The sequence below is a fragment of the Ahaetulla prasina genome, chromosome 1 (genome assembly GCF_028640845.1).
Source record: "Ahaetulla prasina isolate Xishuangbanna chromosome 1, ASM2864084v1, whole genome shotgun sequence".
NCBI classification, from domain to species: Eukaryota; Metazoa; Chordata; class Lepidosauria; order Squamata; family Colubridae; genus Ahaetulla; species Ahaetulla prasina.
The window spans coordinates 363249143-363271467 of NC_080539.1; the positions used below are offsets into that span (position 1 = coordinate 363249143).

General features: G+C 43.2%; 1 protein-coding gene across 1 annotated transcript; it reads left to right on the forward strand.

The window, feature by feature from the left end:
- The first annotated feature begins 7233 nt into the window (after window positions 1-7233).
- On the forward strand, window positions 7234-20558 carry MEX3D (mex-3 RNA binding family member D). Its single transcript, XM_058163375.1, has 2 exons — window positions 7234-8265; window positions 18529-20558. Exons 1-2 carry the CDS (start codon window positions 7563-7565, stop codon window positions 19821-19823), a joined length of 1998 nt encoding a protein of 665 aa, XP_058019358.1. The 5' UTR covers window positions 7234-7562; the 3' UTR covers window positions 19824-20558.
- Window positions 20559-22325: the final 1767 nt, after the last annotated feature.

Sequence of the window (22325 nt, forward strand, 5' to 3'; positions counted from 1 at the left end):
TAATTTTTCATGCATTTAATGTTTTTAAGAAAATATAGTGAAATATGAATAGCATAACTAATGTATAATGTTACTCCCAATCATAGACCTGGAAAAAAGGTGAAGTTAAAAAAATGTATGTAGCAGTCATAATGGAAGAGATTCAAAGCAGGCAGGAGAGTGCTGTAGGGGTTTAAGAATTGCTGGGTTAGGTAAGGATGGTCATTAGATGACCGATTGAGATCTAGTATTTATGTCTTTATGAGTAAAGGAAGTCCACTAAATAGTTGCATGGAAGCAACAAGAGAATGAAAGTTTTGGTTTTCATTCCCTACTTGGGAGTATTTTAGAACCCCAAAGGGTCAGATTCTTCCCTACAGGGCAACATTACAATTGTAGTTAGCTTTTTTTTAAAAATGTAAATTAAAAAAAGAATAGAGAGACAGTTTTGTTCGGTGGTTAAGGCACCAGGCTAGAAACCAGGAAAGCATGAGTTCTAGTCCTGCCATGGTCACAAAGCCAGTTGGATGACCCTGAGCCAGTCCCTTTCTCAGCCTTTAGAAAAAGACTTTTAAAAACTTGGCAAACTGCTTTCAAAAACTTGCAAAGAAAATTGCAGGGACCTGTCCAGTCACCAGGAATCGGCACTCAAAAAAAGCATAGCTAATGTATAAAATGAATGGTTGCCAATGGCTTCTGTTTAGACAGGATGACCAGTTGTGACAGAAATATATTTCCAGGCTCAACAAACTTACTAATATTATTTGCAGGGAAGCCTGAATTGGGTGAAGCCATTTTACCATAATTTGTTTAAGGGTTTCTCATAATCAAGTAACTAGGAATTAATAGGTTGCTAGTGATCAGCATTGCTAAGGTGCAAGAAAAACAACTATTTATGAGAACTGCTGTAAGCCTCAGGGTTGAAGTTGCCCAGTGAAAAAGTTGGAGAGCAGGGATAAAAAATATAACTTCTCAAAGGGATGCTTTCCTATCCTGCAAATTAAGGAATACATGACATGGGTTTTCCTGCTTGAATGCTGATCATGAATTATCTCCATATGAAATCACATGAAAATATTAATAAAAAGGACTAGATGCTTATTCGTAACAAGCATTCTCAGGTTCAAAGTACTTCCTTCACTTACATAGGAGGAGGAGACTAATCTTCATTGCTGGTACATTCTGCCTGTTAACAGGACCTAAAAGAGTTGTTTTGGTAGCATTCAGGCTTGGATCTATATCAATGTTTCCTGATAACTGGAGCAGTGCCACCTGTGCACCCACTTTTATAGAGCTATTATCACAAAATGGAAAATCTGATTTTTTTTCAGTATCTGAAATGTTTAGGGAAGGTAGATCAGTCATAATGACAAGCTCATAGCCCTGTAGCCCATCTAAGATCTCCATAAATAATCAGTGTACACAACTCCAGGCTTGGTCAAGCAGCAGTGGACAAGAGTTAGATCAGCTAACCCCACTGATCAAGGACGTGCTCAGTTGAATGTGGCAGCAAGCAAGAGTTACATCTCATCCCAAACTCTACAAGAGGCTTAGTTCATGCATGGCATTAGTACCTCATTTATTAAGTTGCAACCGGCTGGATCATAATCCTGTTGAAAAATTGCATTGGTTAGGTTCGTATACCACTGAATTACACACACAAGTGTCAGACACATTAAACCTTCCTGTTTGCTTAACCTAAATGCATGTGCCAGACCCTCCCTCCTTTCCTATATAGTTCCTAGACATAATCTCAGATAAGCACCTGAATCCTGAGCAGCCAATACTTTTCATTTACTCAGGTGGAAATGGCAATTGCTCTGATTCTGGATGATACATTTAATCTTTTAAAAGCTGCCAGTAGTAAAACATGTAGTAAGAAAGTAGCAGTCATATTAGCCAGCCAGTGGCTTACTCTGCACAAAAGTGTTCATATTTTAGGGATGTATAAATTCACCCACAGTATAACTCAAAGCAGATGTGTACATGTCCAAAAGGATTTTGAACAATGAAACTAATTGATTTAGCTTCCTTTCTTCCTTGGTGCTGGAGATATCCTTCATATCAATCGCCAAATGTCAGTGTTTCTCAACCTTGGCAGTTTTGAGATATGTGGACTTCTCACTGTCAGAATTCCCTAGCCAGCATACATGGGAGTTGCAGTCCACATATCTTAAAGCTGCCAAAGATGAGAAACACTGACCTGTGTTGACTGGAGAATATCAGGATCAGCCTATAGGAAGCACCAGGTTGGAGAATTCTACTTTATGTTAGAATCCACACCTTGTATTAAATCAAAATTTGTCAAGTACTGACAATATTTGGTTCACTTGTACTAAACCATTAAGTTATTTATTTAGCATATGGCAAATACATGGACTTATAGTAGTTCAAATGTTAATGTCCAGTCCACCCAGCTATTCAAGGATAGGGTGGTCTATGTTGAACAAAATCTGACTGGGCCGGTATAAGCTCTTGATGGATAAACCATTAATGATTGGTTATGACTGTGACTCAGAGTCCCAAAAAGATGGCTTCCGGGCCTGACAATCCTCTTCAGAGAAGATGCCCCTTGCGAAATGAACGTCTGAAGGCTGGCAAATGCCTTCACCCTTTTAAAGATACAAGCACAAACACACCCATCAGCTGACATTGACAAAAATTTATTCCAACATCTTAGGCAGAGAAGATACTGACCCTCATTTTATCTGGAGACCATGATTCCGCCTTTCAGCTATTGTCTTTCAACAAAGGAGGGCAGTAGGAAGGCTGTAAGAAATGGAAGCGATAACAGATTTTATTTTCTTGGGCTCCAAGATGACCGCAGTCAAGAAAATAAAATATTTGCTCCTTGGGAAGAAAGCTATGGTAAACCTAGACAACATATTAAAAAGCAAAGGCATCACCTTGCTGTCAAAAGTCTATAGGCAAAACTATAGTGATGCCTGGTTGTGAGAATTGGACCATAAGGAAGGCAGAGCATCAAAGAATTGATGCTTTCAAATTGTGGTGCCTAAGAAGACTCCTAAGAGTCCCTTGAACTGCAGGGAGATCAAATAACCCTAAAGGAAACCAACCCTGACTGTTCTTTGGAAGGACAGATACTGAAGCTGAAGCTCAAATACTTTGTCCACCTAACGAGAAGAAAAGACTTCTTAGGAAAGACCCTGGTGTTGGACAAGATGGAAGGCAAAAGGAGAAAAGAACTGCAGAGGATGGCATGGTTAGATAGTGTCATCAACACAATGAACATGAATTTGGACAAAATGGGAGACAATGGAGGACGGGGGGGCCTCATGCTATGGTCCATGAGGTCAGAAAGAGTCGGACATGACTTAGTGATTGAACAAGAGCAACAAGGAGGCTGCCTTCCTTATAAATTGGACTTAAAGCAGGCTGATGTGATAAGGGGATGTTCATACTTAGCCTGTAAACGTTTTGTTCTATAATGTGGGTGGAGAGGAACTGGGGGTGGGATTTACAGTCAATATCGTGAAAAGATGCAATTTGCCACAGGTAAATAAACTTGTATCAAGTTACTATCTGGCTTTCAGGACTGAAAGAATACATAGGAACATCGCTCATCTTGTAATCATTTTCCAAAGCAGGGGTCTCCAACCTTGGCAACTTTAAGACTTGTGGACTTCAACTCCCAGAATACCTCAGCCAGCAAAGCTGGCTGAGGAATTCTGGGAGTTGAAGTCCACAAGTCTTAAAGTTGCCAAGGTTGAAGACCCTTGTTCCAAAGCATCAAGGTGACAAAAATATTGAACAAACTATACCCATTGTGTAAACTAATATACACGTAGTCCTTGAATTATGAACAGAAGTGGCACCAGAATTTCTGTTGCTAAGCAAGGTGCTTGTTAAGTTAAGTTACCTCCAATTTTAGGACTCTTTTTGCCATGGCTGTAAAGCAAATCACTGCAGTTGATGAGCAAATCGTGCTTGAGGTCATCAAAGAAATCTGGCTCCCCCATTGACTTTGCCTATTGGAAAGTCACAGAAGGTATCAGGGGTCCCCAGAACGTTGCAACCATTGTAAATACTGTACATACTGATTGCCAAGTACCCAAATTTTGATCATGTGACCATGGGGATCATAAGTGCAAGGGCCAGCCGTAAGTCACTTATTTCAGCCTGTTGTAACTTCAAACAGTTGCTAAACGAATGGTTGTAAGTTGAGCACTATCTATAGTAAAAGTAAACTTAACAAATGAAAAAGAAGAGGGAAAACGCTGGAAAAAAATAGGAATATATTTAAATCCATAAAAAGTCATTTCTGTGCTATAGTGGGTTTAGAATTAAAATTCTCCCTTGCACAATTTCAACATATATTAAATATATTCTTGCCTGGTCCTGAAACATTTACAGACTTAATAATTCTCTGCACAATCACATATTTTAGGGCAAATTCAGAAAATTCTTTGTGTATTTTTACAACTGAAGGTAGAAGGAATCAATATTCACTAGATGCACGTGATCTAGCCAAAATTAAGCACTTTACTAATTCTTATGGGACAAAAAAAAATGTCATGGGCTTACCTTTTGATTGCTGAAATGTTGTTCCAAATGTTCTTGAATATTGTTAAATCTTTCCTCTGGTATAAATATGACATATACCTACAGGGCATACAAGCGTATCTCATGGCTTGGCTTGGCTACTGCAAACCTATATGGGGTTACCCTTGAAGACAACCCAGAAGGTTCAACTGGTCCAGAATGCAGTGGTGTGAGCAACGATGGGCATGTCTCAGTACTTATAAAATCCTACATAGTGTTGGGCCTGGCTACTTGAGGCATCATCTATTTCCCATAGTATCTGCCCACCCAGTTCAATCTCAAAGGGTTTGGCATCTTATTGGGACCTCAGAAGCACACATTTGTGACAGTACCTGCCCTCTGAAATGAGGCTTTGCCCAAGATCTGGATGGCTCCCACTCTGCTGTTGTTTAGAAGAGCCGTTCTTCACCCAGGACTATGTTGAGGGAGAGGGAGAGGGAGAGTCCTCATTTCATTATGCTTGCCATAAGTCAGAGTTGTTGAATTGGATAGCATGTATAAATTTCATAAACTACAGCAATACAATATTTACAATTCAACACTTCAAAAGAGAGGTATTCTCCACTAAAAAGTCAATTATTGCATCTTCCTTCAATTATTAGTGAGAGACACTAATAATCACAAGAAGAAAACACCCCATCTAAAAAAGAAATCAGTAGCTTTGTAGACAGAATGTAAGTATTGGTGCGTTAGTTTTAACTAGTAAGAATAAGACCCAAAGCAGTACAATAATCATTTTACTATGTACAGGGAGAAGGGATGTAAGGAAATAAGGACAGATAGTCATCCTCCATTCTTTACATTTGTGCATCTTTCATTATATTACTAAAGGCTTATTATTTTTATTGTAGTAACTATAGTTTTCATAAATGAAACGCCAGAACAATGCACTTCAATTTGTTCAGTATATTGTTTTTGTTTTTCTCTGAAGTCTTCATGTCTGCATTTGTATTTTCAATTGGTCAGAGTTATTTTTAAAAAAAATTAACCAATCAAGTGATGTCCAAATGATTTAAACGTAAATTGGGGAATGAAAAGCAATAAAATCTTTGGGGTTATGTACATTGGAGATATGAATGGTCCCAACTGAGGAAGAAGCACGTGGCTCTTCATTCATTTAACTATTTTGCATCAAAAGATCAGAATTATCCATACAGTGATTTTCTATGGAAATAAAAATTGGACTTGGAAAAAGAAGAGTATAGATGCTTTTGCGCTTTGACGAAGAAGACTCCAGAGAACAACCAAAAACATATAAAATAAATCATTAAATCAATCCAGAGTTCCCACTTGGTGCACAAATGACCAAGCTCAATTTGAATGCAAAGATCCAGCTCCTTGAGAAGTCCATAAAGCTGGAGAAAGTGGAAGGAGAAAAAGACAGCCAGCAGAAATAAAAGTGGACTTGATTACAGCTGGGATGGGTGCATCATTGAAGGAGCAAGAGACAGGTCACCAAGAGTTAACGACAATTTGATGGCCGTGAATCAATCAGAACCAGAGCAAAGACTGACAATTCTGCATTCCTGGCTATGGAAAGTGTGGGAATAGTGGGACAGAGTAGCATGAAATTCAAAGACATCTGCAGGTTTATCTCTGAACTGAGAGAAGATTCTTTCTGCAGAGAAGGTAGAAGATGATCAGGACTTGGAGCTATGTTGAATGAGGTTAGTCCCAAAACTGCTTTTTCAGGAGGCAACTGGAGTTTCTGGTTTTTCATTTGAAGATATTTCACTTCTCATCCAAGAACCTTTTTCCGCTCTGATGGTAGAGCTGAAGAAGCTCCTTGGATGAGAAGTGAAACGTCTTCAAAGAAAAACCAGAAAGTCCAGTTGCCTCTTGAACAAGCACCTCTGGGATAACCATGACCTGTTATTATCCCAAGTCCACAGTTCTGCTCAAGACACTAAATCCAAACGCAACCACTCTCACCGGCTCCCAAAGCAGCACTAGGTTATAATATTTAGTAACTGCACTCACACAATACAGTTCCTTTATCAACTCACTTTTTGATATCGACAATAATTAAACCAAAAGGGTGTGGTGGGGGCAGGGAAAAGTAACATTAGCCAAAGTATGGCAGTTTTCTGCAAGTCACCAATTAGGTTCTTTACCGTCCTAAATAAACATGCCAGGTCTTACAGCGGCTGACAGCTGAGGGGGACTGGGCTGAAACGCTGGGATGGTAGACTACGAGGAAACTCTCAAGGCTGCAAACTAGACGAAAATCACTCCCCAAAAGCGGCCAAGGAAACCTCTTTTGCACTCAAAATACTCCCAAAAAAACTTGCCTGGAAAGGGGTTTCTTTTTTTTTTTTTTTAGCGCACCTTTAAAAAAAAAAAAGTACATTCCTCCCCTCCCCCGCTTGCATCACGCGACTTCAGCCACTATACATATATTTTTATTACAAAGACAGCTCAGGAAATCGGATTGTCGGGGCGGGGGGGGGGGAAGCATCCCTCCCGGCTCAAATCAGCCCCATTTTTTTCTCTCCCAAGCCAGAAGTTGGAAGGCGTGGCTGCGGTTTTAACCCCGAGCCTTTACAGCGCGTGGGAGGGGGCGGGGCTACCCCTGGAGGGCGAAGGGGGGGGGAGGCTTTCCCCGCGCATGCGCTTTTTACCCCCCTTTTCCTCCTTTCATTGTTGGGCTGGAGCTGACGTCCTCTTTCTGGGTGGGACAGAGGCGCGGCGAGGCGCCATCGGGTGGGAGGGGGGCCCCCGCTGCCGGCAGCCTCCGCTCGGGCTCCCCGCCCCGTCCAACCTCCCTCCCTCCTTTCCCCCCCACCCCACTCGCCGGGCCGGGCTGCTGGATGAAGGCGGCGGCAGGGCCAGCAAACAAAGGCGGAGGAGGAGGCAGGGGGGCGGGATCCTAGGCGAGCGGAGCCGATCTGGGGGCGGCGCGGCGGCAGCTGCCCGAGAGAGCGCCCCGAAGCCGGAGGCAGGGAGCCCGTCCCAGGCTGGGGGGGCAGCAGGAGGAGGAGGAGGAGGAGGAAGAGGCGGAGGGGGAGCTGCAGGCAGCCATGCCCAGCGCCATCTACCAGCTGGATGGAGAAGCCTCCCGCTGCTGCCCCCCGCCTGGCTTGGGCGGGCTGCTGACCCCCCAGATCGCGCAGCAACCGGCTTGTTCCGGCAGCGGCTTCGCCCTGCCTGCCGGCCTCCAGCAGCCCAGCCTGGATCCGCCTTCCCCGCCTCTCCTGCAGGAAGCCTTGGCGCCCCGAGACCCCGCGGCGGAGCTTTCCTTGGCCTTGGAGCAGCTTTCCATCTTAGGGCTGGCGGCGGCAGAGGAGGAGGAGGAGGAGGAAGAAGAAGAGGAGGAGGAAGGAGGAGAAGGCGGGAGAGAAGAAGCGGAGGCGGCGGAGGAGGATGGAGGAGGAGGAGGAGGAGGACCACGACCCGAGGACGACCTGATGGAGGCAGGTGATCCAGGAGGGCTGGACCCTTTCAGCTACCATGGGCTGCCCCCTCTGGCAGCAGCGCCGCCGCCCTCAGGTGGGGGCCTGGTCCTGCTGGAGGCCGAGGGCAGCCCCCCGGCCTCCAACTCCGTCTCCCCCGTGGAGATCCTCGGGGCCTTCCCGCCTCACCTGGGACACCCGCCTCCGCCACAGCACCCCCTGCTGGCCGGGCAGCTGGGCATCATCGGCAGCCGCAAGAAAAGTGTCAACATGACGGAATGCGTCTCGGTGCCCAGCTCGGAACATGTGGCAGAAATCGTGGGCCGTCAAGGTAAAAAAAGAAAAAAGAAAGCCCGTCCAAAGAATGGAAGAAGAGTTGGTTGGTGGTGCCCATCATAAAGTTGGCCCGTTGGTAGGAAAAAGGGCGGGTCCGCCATCCTTAGTCTCTGCCCCCCCCCACCTGCCCCTTATATCCTCTCCGCCCCCTCCCCAATTACTCAGCAATCTCCTACCTGCACAGATTTTTAAAAGTCTTGGGAGGGTTGCATTTTACCTGGGTTTGTCCCTCTCTCTTTAATTTATTTGGGGATGAAATGAGCTTTCTTTCATCATCATCATCATCATCATCATCATCATCATTATTATTATTATTTTGAAAGCAGCATCCTTAATACCCATCCCGTTTGGAGGAAATAAAACAAACCGCTGGTCGTGTTGTTTTCTTTTTTAAAAAAAACACCAAACTTTGGAAGGGTAGATGAGCCTGCTTGAGGCAACCCATGGATGTGCACACCCCAATCTGAAGTTGTTTTATGTAAGCATTTAAGAAACGCTGCATTTTAAAAGCTTTCTAAATGTGAAAAACTGGCAGGCTTCATATCTCTATGCCCCGATACCAACTTTTCCAGCTTTTCTGTGGCTGAATCCAGCCATATTTGGCTTTGCATTTCTTTTCCTTAATTCAAACTTTACCAAAATCCAGAAAGCCAAGGAACGCCTAATTTCTGGGCCTGTTCCATTTGGCTTTGGGGAGACTTTTAAAAGCTTCTTTGTTCTTTCGTGTGATAGAAATGTGGAGAGGAAGGAAGGAAGGAAGGAAACTAAAAAACTTTCAACATTTACAGTTGGAAAAATTATTCCAGAAATAACAATATTCCATTTCCACCTACTTTCCCTTGTTCTGAGAGAACCGAGTAAGCATCTTTATGAATTGTATTTAAAATAAGGTAATCCTTGTTTTTCAAAGACAAGGTGCTACACAGATTTGAGGAGATTCATTTGAGCACAGGTTTGTTTGCTTGTTATTCTTTCTGGATGAAAAGGCTATAAGAAGTTGGCAAACTTGACCCACCTTCTGGAGTCCATGGGAAAACGGGTGTCATCTGTGCCCCGTTTTTCAGGTCCCGCTTCTTTTGGGACCCATATCGTTCCCTTTGGGAATTGCTCACTCAGCATAATTCCGATTATTCACATTCATCCCTTCTTTCTTTACATTTTAACATTTTGATTTATAAAACCCATTTTTTTTCTTAGCAGCCAAGGTATAAAGAGGATGAGCAAGTTTCAGTGGGCAAAGATGAGCGTCTGGTGGGCCGAACTGTACTCTCCTGTCTTCCTTTGCTGGTTTTACATTTGAAAGCTACCATAATAAATGCCAAAATATATTGTAGGAAAATGTACTTTCCTTTTTTTCCAAAAGTGGGACATTTTAAGACATGTCCAAGCATCTAAATAAGAATTACTCCGCCTCTTTGTTTATATAGCCAGCCTAATTGTTGCATAACATTTTTGTATTTTTAAAGTTCGTAATTTGGGGGTCTGTATCAGCCTTTTTTCCCCTTGTCAATGGGGCACATATCTGCCCTATTGTTCGCTTTGTTAGCTGAGACCATGCTGTGTTGAGTGCGGTGACATCACACTCCTTGTATCCTATTGGATAATTCTGGAAGTACCCCCCCCTTCCCCTCCCGCCCCTATTTGACCACGCCCAATTTATATTAGGCCATGCAGCTCTCCTTCCAACTTTTTTTCTGCTTCTCCTGTCTTAGCAGAAGTCAGGGTTTAATAATTCCTCAAGAAGGCAACCTGAAGTTTTTACTGTCCAATCAGGTAAATTTTCTCACTATCTCTAACACATAGAGTGTGATTGGTTAGTGATGGATAAAAACAGTGTTTGCTCAGAGATAATACTTTTTTTTTTTAAAGAAAAGCTGGCCCTGTCTCACGCTGCTTGTAAATAGTGATGTTGACCAAATAGATTTTGATTAAAGCAGTATTGCCTTAAAAGATTTTTTTAAAAAGCTGTAGAGGTTTTTATGCATATTTATGCAAAATATGTTTTCCAACTCTTTTTTAAAAGGTTATTGCTAGCATACATCCAACAACAAATTTTATAGAAGAAGAAATTTATCCGATAAAGTTTAATTGTGCAATGCAAAATATGCAGTTTAAACAAATAGTACAGTTTTTGCATTTCCTTGTATATTTTTTTAGGTAAAAGATTTCTCAGGTAGCTGAGTTTTGTGTAGAATAGCACAATCTTCTGTCTTGAAAATGCACGTAGAGCCCCTATTCAGCTTCAAGTTTTTAGCTCTCATCATGGAACAGAGTTTCCATTTGTCTTCCTTTGTGACCTGAAATTCAAATTTCACTTCAGTTATGAACCCAGATTCTCCAAGTTTGTTCACCCATCATGCTTTGTTGTTAAAGAGGAGGCAAGTAGGAAGGGAAAAAGGCTGGTGCCTCCTAAAGTTTCACCTACAAGATAGATATTGAGCCAAAAATTCTTTAGGGTCATTTTTCTCTGTTTGCTTTTTATTTTTAAAGATGGCATCTTGCGGGTTTTTTTTCCTTTCATGTCAGTCTCATGTCAGTCCAGAAAAGACCACTGTTGGAAAGAATGAAGCATCTTCTATATAATGGTCTTTTTTTTAATTACTTTCAGCCAAAGTTGTTGAAAACACCTTCAGATTGAATCTGGAATCAGGCAAATAATAGGAGTACATGTGCTCTTTCTCACTTTGAAGGATTATCTCCTCCAAGAGTATCATGGAGAAATGGATCCATTCCTGTTTTTCGTTCGGATCCCTTGATGATTTTGAGTTCAGTGGATTGTGAGGTCCTTCTAGACCAGGGGTGGGCAACAGTGGCCCCTTTACGGGCTGTGGACTTCAACTCCCAGAATTCCTCAGCCAGCCATTCAGTCATACTGGCTCAGGAATTCTGGGAGTTGAAGTCCACAGGTTCTTAAGGGGCCATAGCTGCCCATGTCTGTTCTAGACTGACTGATGGAACTGAGACTTGGAGAATGAATGTTACCTTGCAAAGTTCTTTCTTTAACCCCTTTGAGGGCTAAATACTGGTAGTCTTTGACATACGATCCCAATTGAGCCCAAAATTTCTGCTGCTAAGTGAGACAGTTGTCAAGTGAGTTTCACCCCATTTTACAACCTTTGGTCCCACAGTGATTAAGTGAATCACTGCCGATATTAAGTTAGTAACACAGTTGTTAAGTGAATCCTGGCTTCCCCATTGTCTTTAATTGTCCGGGTCACAGAAAGTGATCACAGGACACTAGGAGACTCAGGGCATCATAAATACATGCCAGTTGCCAAGTGTTCCAATTGTGACCACACGACCATGGGGATGCTGCAACGGTCATAAGTGGGAAAACAGTCATAAGTCAATTTTTTTCAGCGCTGTGGTAATTTTGAACAGTCACTAAATGAATGACTATAAATGGAAGACTACTTCTAGTAATACCTGAGGAATACTAGACAATACCATGGCTGTTACTGTGTGCTGCACCTAGGTACCATAGCACCAGTAAGCAGTGCTATGTTATGGGCACAGTTATGGGCACACTTCCTTAGAGACCTAACGTTTCCCTTCCCCTCAGATCTTAACAATGGAAGACTAGCAGGCTGCAAAGCAAAACACCAGACATGATCTTCACCATCACTGGGACCCATGAAGAACAGAAGCATTCTTAGAAAATAAAATGGTATGGATCAGGGGTCTCCAACCTTGACAACTTTAAGACTTGTGGACTTCAGCTCCCAGAATTCCTCAGCCAGCTTTGCTGGCTGAGGTATTCTGGGAGTTGAAGTCCACAAGTCTTAAAGTTGCCAAGGTTGGAGACCCCTGGTATGGATGGCTGCAGCTTCATCTTTATTGGACTCTTTGTTCATCTGATCAAAAATAAGATGGAAATGGTAGAAAGTATCTTCTACCAGAAGCCAGAAAGGCTGATGAATAGTAGTGTCTCCATTTCAAGTGGGGGTTTGGGATCAACCATGCCCTCCCTCTATATGGAAGCCATTCTGTGAGAGTGCCTATAACCCACTATCAAAGATCTAAGCGTACCTTTCAGCCCAGGTGCAGCCAACAGATTGTATCCCTCAGCATTGTAACTCTTTGCCACTTATGTTCAGTTGAGCTGTTAGTAGCCTTGCTTAGATTCAGGGGTGGTATTCACTTACCTTTGCTACCGTGCGCACAGAGCATCAAAAACGGGATGTGATTACATCCAGGTGGGTGGGTGGGCGGAGCCTCCCGCCACTGTCACTATTGGTTCGCCCGAACCGGATAGAATCGGCTGAATACCACCGCTGCTTAGATTCATTACTGGACTGCATAAGGATACATAAAGCCACTGACTGAATTGAAATGGATGAGTATTTATTAGATTTTTATCCTGCCTTTATTAGTTTTATAAATAATTCAAAGCAGAAAACATATCTACTACTCTTTCCTTCTCCTATTTTCCCCACAATAACAACCCTGGCCGAGAGAGAGAGAGAGAGAGACTGGTCCATGTCACCCCATTAATTTCCATGCCTAAGGCGGGAGTAGAACTCCCAATCCCTGGTGATTGGCCCAAAGTCAGACAGTCGGCTTTCATGCCTAAGGCAGAACTAGAACTCATAGTCTGCTGATTTCTAAGCCAGCACCTTCACCATTACACCAAAATGGTAAATGGGTCAATAAAAGATTTATCCTATAAAGGGCTACATTCCCTCTAAAACCAGGGTGGGCAACAATGATCTTTTAATGACTTGTGGTCTTCAACTCCCAGAATTCCTGAGCCAGGAACTGAATTGGGAACCGAAGTTCACAAGTCATAAAAAGAGTCATAGTTCCCTACTTCTGCTCTAAAAGATCAAAAGATTCCAAGCTCTTCCTGCAGTTTTTGGTCTTCCTGGATCTTTGCAAGGTAGAATGGCCAAGTGCTTTCACAAGACAGGATGGTATATCTTGGCACTTTGGGATCCTGTTGAAAGATTCCAAAAATAGAACCCAGACCTTCACTAGTCTCGCTCACCCAATGTTGGTTACACCCACCCAATCAAGTCACATTTCTAGGAATTGTAATTCTAGGAATTGTAATTCTAGGGTCAGAAATAGTCCACCCAGTCAGAATTTAACCAATCTGCTTCAGAGTTTAATCCTGTGGTTTGTGAACAGAAGCCAAGCATGCTTTGCTCTTAATTACACATGTGTAAGCTGCTTTAGAAGCATACAAGTAGTCCTTGACTTACGACCACAATTGGGACCAGTGGCTAAACAAGGCAGTTGTTAGTGAATCACACCCACTTTGATGGCCTCTTTTGCAACGGTTAAGTGAAATACTGAAGTTGTTAAATGTATCACACAATGGTTAAGTAAATCTGGTTTTTCCCATTGTTTTGGCTTGTCAGAAGCTAGTCCGGAAAGTCGCAAATGGCGATCAGGTGACACCACCATCCCCATGATGCTGCGGATACCGTAAACGTGTGCAGATTGCCAAACCCCTGAATTTTGATCATGTAATGGTATTGTCATGTTGTGACAGTCATAGGTGCAGAGACTAACAAGTCACTTTTTTTCAGCGCTGTTGTAACTTTGAATGCCCACTGTATGTATGTTGAGGACCACCTCCATGCCTATCAAGGCACTGCACAGAGAATACTTCCACACTACAATGTTTCCCCGAAAATAAGACTAGGTCTTATATTAATTTTTGCTCCAAAAGACACATTAGGGCTTATTTTCTAGTTAGGTTTTATTTTGGGGAAAATACGGTGCTAAATGCACCCATCTGGCTGACAATCTGAACTGGGGCTTATTTTGTTGGTAGGGCTTATATTACGAGCATCCTGAAAAATCATGGTAGGACTTATTTTTCTGGTTGGGTCTTATTTTCGGGGAAACAGGGTAGTCTAGGTATAAGAAGTACCTGTAAAATCCTCCTCAGAACGTGAGCTTGAGCTCTTCAGACGGGGGGGGGGGGGAAAGGAAATTGGACAATTAGGTTTTATTCATTTATTTATTTGGAAATTTATATTGCCGCCCATTTTACATGGCAACTCAAGGCGCCATGTGCGAAAAGGTTTTGCAGCTATGCTTTCCATAAATTGAGTTCTTTTTTTATATATATATATATATATAGCTTTTCTTCTGTTCCCTCCTGCAACATGGCTAAGAGCAAATTTCCTTTCTCATAAGATTGTCCTCAGGATCATCTATTAAATAGAGATAGGGAGAGCAGCAATTTCCTGGCCTGATCAGTGTTGTATGGATTCAATCATAATTTTCCTCTGTCTGATTTTCTCTTCAGTCTCCGAAAAAATTTAGTGTTGCACACATTATTTTTTCTTGGCATATCTTTTTTGTGTGTGTAGCTTTTTGGGATGTGGACAGCAAAGATCATAATGGATTCACCTCTATAAAATATTAGGCCATAGATTCAGAAGAAAACAAAATATATCAAATAGAAACTAGGTATGTGATTAGTAAATATATCAAATAAGCACATTAGAATAATAGAATAATAGATCAATGGCAGATAAAATGGAGGAGTTTGCAGAGTGTGAGTAGATCCTTGTAGGCTACCTGGAGTCACTGAGAGTGAATTTGGCAGCATATAAGTAGTCCTCGATTTACAACCATTCATTTAGTGACCGTTTGAAGTTACATCGGTACTAAAAAAAAAAAGGCTTGCGATTGTTTTTCACATTTATTACCATTACAGCATCCCCATGGCCACACGCTTTCAGGCACCTGACAAGTATTTATGACAGTTGCACTGTCCTGGGTCACATGATCACCATTTATAACCTTCCCAGCTGGTTTCCAATAAGCCAAGTCAATGGGGGAAAGCAAGGTTCACTTAACAACCATATGTTTCACCTAAAAACTGCAGGGATTCATTTAACTGAGGCAAAAAAGGTCATAAAATGACCATAAAATACACTTAACAGTTGCTTAGCGATGGACATTTTAGGCTCCATTGTGCCTAAAATGTCGAGGACTATGTGTATAAATTTTGTATTATAAAGTTTGGTACTCCTTTGACTCAACATGGCACAGCGGTTGCCAACCTGGATAGTATTAAGAGAAGGCCAGACAAATTCTCTGAGTAATTGTGGCTAGTTCTTGACAGACTTGAACATTGGGCGCCATCTAACAAAATTAAATTCAGTGGTGAAAAAAGTAAGATTCTACATTCAGGCAAGAAAAACAAAATGCACAGGTACCGTATATATGGTACCTCGCTCAATAGTAGTAACTGTGAGAGGGATCTTGGAGTCCTAGTGGACAACCATTTAAATATGAGCCAGCAGCTGCCAAAAAAGCCAACACAGTCCTAGGCTGCATAAACAGAGGGATAGAATCAAGATCACGTGAAATGTTAATACCACTTTATAATGCCTTGGTAAGGCCACACTTGGAACGCTGTGTCCAGTTTTGGTCGCCACAATGTAAAAAAGATGTGGAGGCTCTAGAAAGAGTGCAGAGAAGAGCAACAAAGATGATTAGGGGACTGGAGGCAAAAACATATGAAGAACAGTTGCAGGAACTGGGTATGTCTAGTTTAATGAAAAGAAGGACTAGGGGAGACATGATAGCAGTGTTCCAATATCTCAGGGGCTGCCACAAAGAAGAGGGAGTCAAGCTATTCTCCAAAGCCCCTGAAGGCAGGACAAGAAGCAATGGGTGGAAACTAATCAAGGAGAGAAGCACCTTAGAACTAAGGAGAAATTTCCTGACAGAACAATAAGTGGAACAACTTACCTCCAGAAGTTGTGAATGCTCCAACACTGGAAATTTTTTAGAAGATGTTGGATAACCATTTGTCTGAAGGGGTGTAGGGTTTCCTGCCTAAGCAGGGGATTGGACTAGAAGACCTCCAAGGTCCCTTCCAACTCTATTATTCTAAATTCTAGTCCTTGTTCTGTCTGATTATCTTTGTTTTCCACAGAAGAGTCTTAACTCCGCAGGATGGGAAAATGTTCCAGTTTGCTTTGTGAAGGCAGAGCATGAGGATAAAGAGGCTTTTGGTCACATCAGTGATTGCAAAAGTGTTTTTTTTTTCCAATCTGAATGGCCGAAAAGTGCCCTCTGTGCATCTTCATAACGCTTTTGTGTCAGCAATGCTTTTTAGGATAAATTAACATTGGGAGGCTCAGCATTTTATGTGGAGGCCTTTGTGTTATTTATGAGCAATAAATACTCATCTTATCGACAGTTACGTGGAGCTTCTGTGTACAGGAGCAATACAGGTAGTCCTCAAACTGCGGCCACATTTGAGAGCGGAAATTCTGTTGCTAAGCCATAGGTGAGTCACACTCAACTTTACGGACTTTTGCCACCGTTAAGTGAATCAAACGGTGGCTAAGCGAATCCAGGATCCCCCACTGACTCTGCTTGACAGAAGCTAGCTTGGAAGATCACAAAGGATGATCACTTGAACTCAGGGCTCTGCAACTGTTGTAAATGGCGGTCAGTTGCCAAGCACCCAAATTTTCCTCGTTATGACTGTGTGGTTGCTGCAATGGTTAAGAAGTACAAGGGCTGGTCGTAAGTCACTTTTTTCAGTGCTGTGGCATCTTCAACCGGTCACTAAATGAATAATTGTATACTAGAATCCGAAGACCAGCAGCAAAACGGGAAGGGTTTATTTTCTATTTTATTATTTATTCTATCCTATTATTGTCTATTTTTCTTCCAAATTTCCTTGAGCTATCTAACTACTTGGTCTGATCTCTGGGAACTAGATCTGGGATTTTCTCGAAATAGCTCCTCCAACTTTCCTGGATGGTACAGCTCTAAAATCCAGCTCCGTTCCTTTCTGATGCCAAATGCTCAAAAAGAATTTAAAAATAAATCACTCCAAAAAGATACGAGGGAGGGGGACCAAAAAAAAAAAAAGATAGATTCTATAAAAATAGTCCGTGGACATCTACAGTCTCTATTCTAGGAAGAGAGGGAGTTGCTTTCTTGAACCATCCAAGAATCTTTTAAAAATGAATTTTAAAGCAAATGAAAATCTATTTTTTTACTGGGGGAGGGGAAAGATGTATATCTCTACATGCTGCTGAACCATCGTTGTTTGTGTAAGCCTTGCTTCCCTTGCCTAAGAATCTCCCCTTCTGTTAAAATAGAACAAAATGTTTCTAGTCCTTAATCAGTAAAGGTAGTCCACAACTTACAGCCATTCATTTAGTGATCATTTGAAGTTACAACAGCACTGAATAACATGCTGGCTGGAGAATTCTGGGAGTTGCGATCCACAAATCTCAAATTTGCCAAGGTTGGAAACCCGACCTTAAGTGGCCGGAAATGGAGCATTTTGCCTCTTGATTCTCCCCTCTCTGTGGAAAGGGATGCAGCAGTGGTGGGATTCAAATTTTTTTACTACCAGTTCTGTGGGCATGGCAGGAGAAGGTTACTGCAAAATCCGCATTTCCTCCCGATCAGCTGGGACTTGGGAGGCAGGGAATAGATGGGGGTGGGGCCAGACAGAGATAGTATTTACGGGTTCTCCAAACGACTCAAAATTTCCGCTACCGGTTCTCTGGAACTGGTCAGAACCTGCTAAAAGCCACCTCTGGGATGCAGGAGAAAAGAGGGGATGGAATTTGGGGTTCTTAAGTGCCTTAAAAATCGGTATTTCATCCTTAACGTCTCCAGTTGTTTAAAATAGCAAGAGGAGGAAGAGGTTGTTCCACCTATTCCAGAGAGTTACGGTACAGATAGTCCTTGATTTATGACCACAATTAAGCCCAAAATTTATGTTATTTGGTGAGACGGTTAAGTGAGTTTTGACCCATTTCATAACCCTTCTTGCCACAGTTGTTAAAGTGAATCGCTGCAGTTGTTAAGCTTCCCCATTGATTTTGCTTGTCAGAAGGTCGCAAAAGGTGATTACATGACCCCAGGACACGGCAATCATCATAAATATATGCCAGTTACCAAGCATCCGAATTTTGATCATGTGGCCATGGGGATGCTGCAACAATCGTTAAGTGTGAAAAAATGGTTGTAAGTTGAGGGCTACCTGTAGCTACAGATGGAGTGCTTTGGGCCAGGGGAAAATGTGACCTCCAGGATTTGGAGGCGATTCTGGGAGTTGGGGTGCATTACATCTGAAAGGCCCAAGTTGGGATAGTCATAGAAATTCTACTTGTTGTTATGGAAAGCTGTTTTTTTGAAAGCGCAATTTCTTATGCAGCGATACATTTCTAACCAAGACTAAGATTTATAAATAGAGTTCTCCATTAGCTGACATGTCCCTTTTGTTCTTCTCGTCTTCGATATTTCTGTCTTTCAGGATGCAAGATCAAAGCCCTGAGAGCGAAAACTAATACTTATATCAAAACACCAGTGAGGGGAGAGGAACCCATTTTTATTGTGACGGGACGGAAAGAAGACGTGGAGATGGCTAAGCGAGAAATCCTTTCGGCTGCCGAGCACTTCTCCGTGATCCGGGCCACTCGCAACAAAGTCAACGGCATGGCTGGCTCAGTACTGGCTCCTCCAAACCTCCCTGGGCAGACCACCATCCAAGTACGGGTTCCTTATCGTGTGGTCGGGCTAGTGGTGGGGCCAAAGGGAGCCACCATCAAGCGCATCCAGCAACAGACACACACCTACATCGTGACCCCGAGTCGGGACAAGGAACCGGTGTTTGAAGTGACGGGCATGCCGGAGAATGTGGACCGGGCGCGTGAGGAGATTGAGGCTCACATCACCATGAGGACTGGCTCCTTCATCGACATCAACATCAACAACGACTTTCATTCCAATGGCACTGACGTTTGCCTCGACTTGATGGGTGGCAATCCGTCCAGCCTGTGGTCAAAAGCGCCTCACCCTACCCGGCGGACTGTGCTCAGTTTACGCAACGATAGCCTTGGTTCCTCGGGTAGTGCTACCTCGGCCACTGAGCCTTACTTCGGGGGCCATGTGGCTGAAAGCCCCCCCACGGGCTCCTTTGTTTCCAACAACAGCAGTTACTCATTCAGTGAACCCCCAGCTCCCGGACTGAGCTCTGACGACGGTGATTTTGGGTTTGACTTCTTGGCCTTGGACCTCACTACGCCAACCACCATCTGGTCCCCTTTTGAGGCTCCCAGCAACCCCCTCCAGGTTTTCAGCAGTTCTTCCACCTCCTCAGTGAACGGCAACGCTCAGAGACGCAACAGCACGCTCAGCACCACCGTCACACCTCGGCATTCACCCACCCTTCCAGACCCTGCCGTGGCTCTGGAGCATCCTTTGGCCCGGCGCATCCAGAGCGATCCAGTCAGTGCCCTGTCCTGGCTGCCGGCCCAGGGCTCCATGTCATCCTTCTCCAACAGCACCGGCTACTCATCCTCTTCCCCGTTACCGAGCAGCATCTCCGCCACTTCTGGCTCGCCTACTGATTCTAACAGTTCGGAACGGGCTCGCAAGAATTCCCGCGAGTGCATGGTGTGCTTTGAGAGCGAAGTGATTGCTGCCCTCGTGCCCTGTGGCCATAACCTCTTCTGCATGGAGTGTGCCATGCGCATCTGTGGCCGGGTTGAGCCCCAGTGCCCTGCCTGCCACGCACCAGCCACGCAAGCCATCCATATTTTCTCATAGCCACTGAGTGGGTGGGACTCATCATGCATTTACTGCCCCCCACACACACACGCACACTTCCTTTCCCTCAAAAACGAACCCACAAGAACAACAAAGAACATGGCTTTTTTCAAGCGTCTAATTGTTTATATCAACCTCTCTTTTTTTGGAAATCAGAACATGCGAAAGAACCTGGAGGGGTGGGAAGGGAATTGGAATATGTCTTTTTGGGAGGATCTTGCCTGGTGAAAGGAGATACGTCGAGGTAGAGAGAGGGAAAATAATATTGGTGGTGGGAGGGGAAGACGGTGAGAGTCTTCACCATTTAGGGCAGCTTTCAGAGGTGTCGATGTCAACTCCCAGAATTCCCTGTCATGCGCATTGCTGGGAATTCTGGGACTTGAATACCACACACCTGAGGGCTGAATTGTATTTTGTGCTTGGCAAGAGCCAGCTTTCAGAGCTGGGGGGGGGGGAAATCTGTTCAAATATTGTTTACAGAATAGCTTTAACTCTCAACCCCGTAAGCACAGGCTGGGTTGGGTTAAATGTTTGCTGTTCCTCATGCCCTTTTGCCCCAAACAGTATTTCTTTTTGCAAAGATAAATCAAGCAAAAGTCCATATTGTGCACTTTTAAGATTTCCTTTTCTTTCTTTCTTTCCTTTCTTTCCTTTCCTTTCTTCCCACCAACACTCCTTCCTTCCTTCCTTCCTTCCTTCCTCCCTCCCTCCCTTCCTTCCTTCCTTTCTTCCTCTCTCTTATTATTCCTTTCCTTTTTTTGTATGCAGTTCTGAAGAGAAAGAAAGCGTGAACATAATTTTTCGTTGTTGGCAAGACAAGTGTTATCTGCATTTGGCTGGTCCCCCCATTTATATAAATTGATACTAGCTTTCAAGGGGGACCAATAAGCTGGAGGGGAGAAGTCGGGCAGGCTCCCTTAGGGAGAGCAAAGAAGGAAAAATAAATATCAGCATAATACGCACACGCAAAAAAAAGTCTCTTTTTTATGTTGGACTTTTTAAAGTTTATTTTTTACCTCTGTGTATATGTAGGGAATTTCTAGGAAAATAGTTACTTTATTGAATAAATTTTAAGAACTAAAATATATTTTATTTTTTAAGAAAAGGGGCTTGGCATTGGGTGGGGGCAAGGACCAGACCTTTAACCATCCAACGGCTAAAGTTCTGAAATATATACATATAAATATATATATACATATATATATATATATTTGTTGATCTGACTTGACAGTTATGAAAATTGTATCCAGAGTTTTATTTTTTTTTTAAACTTCAAAGCCTTCTTAATAATAATAATAATGATAATGCTGATGATGATGATGATAATAATAATAAAAGACTTTTTACTATCTGACAAATATGTCCTGATAATCTAGTAATGTCACTCATGGGAATTAACAGTTCACACGGTTTATTTGTCTTTATAGCTTGTTTAGAATTCAGGTTGCGTCAAGAGGGAGGGGCTGGCCCATAGTCAGCCAATGAGCTTCTGAGGCTGAAAAGGGACTTAAACCTGGTTTCCCCACTCCTAGTCCAGTTCCTTCCTCACCACACCTTATTGGCTCATGGGCTGAGAAGGCGGGACTGGCTGTCCCTGCTCTTAGTCCATCACCTTTATCTGGCTAAGACACTGAGCTTGTCGATCAGAAAGGTTGGCAGTTCGGCGGTTCGAATCCCTGGTACAGGTCTCTTCCATGAGCAAGGGGTTGGACTAGGTGACCTCCAAGGTCCCTTCCAACTCTGTTACTGTTACCTGTTACCTTAATCACTGAATGTATCCTGGCTGTTAGGCTGAGAGGAAAGGTTTGGCCCCATGTCCTCCAGAGCAGGGGGTCTCCAACCTTGGCAACTTTCAGACTTATGGACTTCAACTCCCAGAGTTCCTCAGCCAGCTTTGCTTTGCTTTGCTTTGCTGGCTGAGGAACTCTGGGAGTTGAAGTCCACAAGTCTGAAAGTTGCCAAGGTTAGAGACGCCTGCTCCAGAGAGTCCCTGTGGCTGAGGAGGAAACTGATTCAGTGGAGCACTGAAAACAGTTATATCACACTGCTTTTCTGGCAGTTTCAATTGTATTCTGTTGTTTTATAGAATTCTACCTGTAAGCACATTATAGATAGTACTCAACTTATGGCCAGTTGCTCAGCAACCATTCAAATTTAAGACGGGACCACCAAAACTGACCACCTGGTTTTCCCACAGTTCCAACGGCTATTCTCCTGCCCCCCCCCATCACATGACTGCATTTTGGACACTTGGCAACCAGCTGTTTGCAGCATCCCATGTTCTGGTGATTGTAGTTTATGGCATTTTTGCCAGAAACCAGGGTTTACTTTCAGATTTCAGCAAAAACCAGCCCATAGCAAACAAGGGATTTGCTTAAACAATGCCACATTTGCTTATTGACCGTTACGTTTACTTAACACCCACGGCAAAAAGTCAAAATCAGGTCAGTCGTCTGGATGATCCACTTTAGGACCATAATAATCTATTATCATAATTGCCAG

Coding starts and splice junctions, on each gene's coding strand:
- MEX3D (XM_058163375.1), top strand. CDS start 7,563: ATGCCCAGCGCCATCTACCAGCTGGATGGAGAAGCCTCCCGCTGCTGC. Junction 8,266..18,528: donor AGAAATCGTGGGCCGTCAAG/GTAAAAAAAGAA, acceptor TCTGTCTTTCAG/GATGCAAGATCAAAGCCCTG.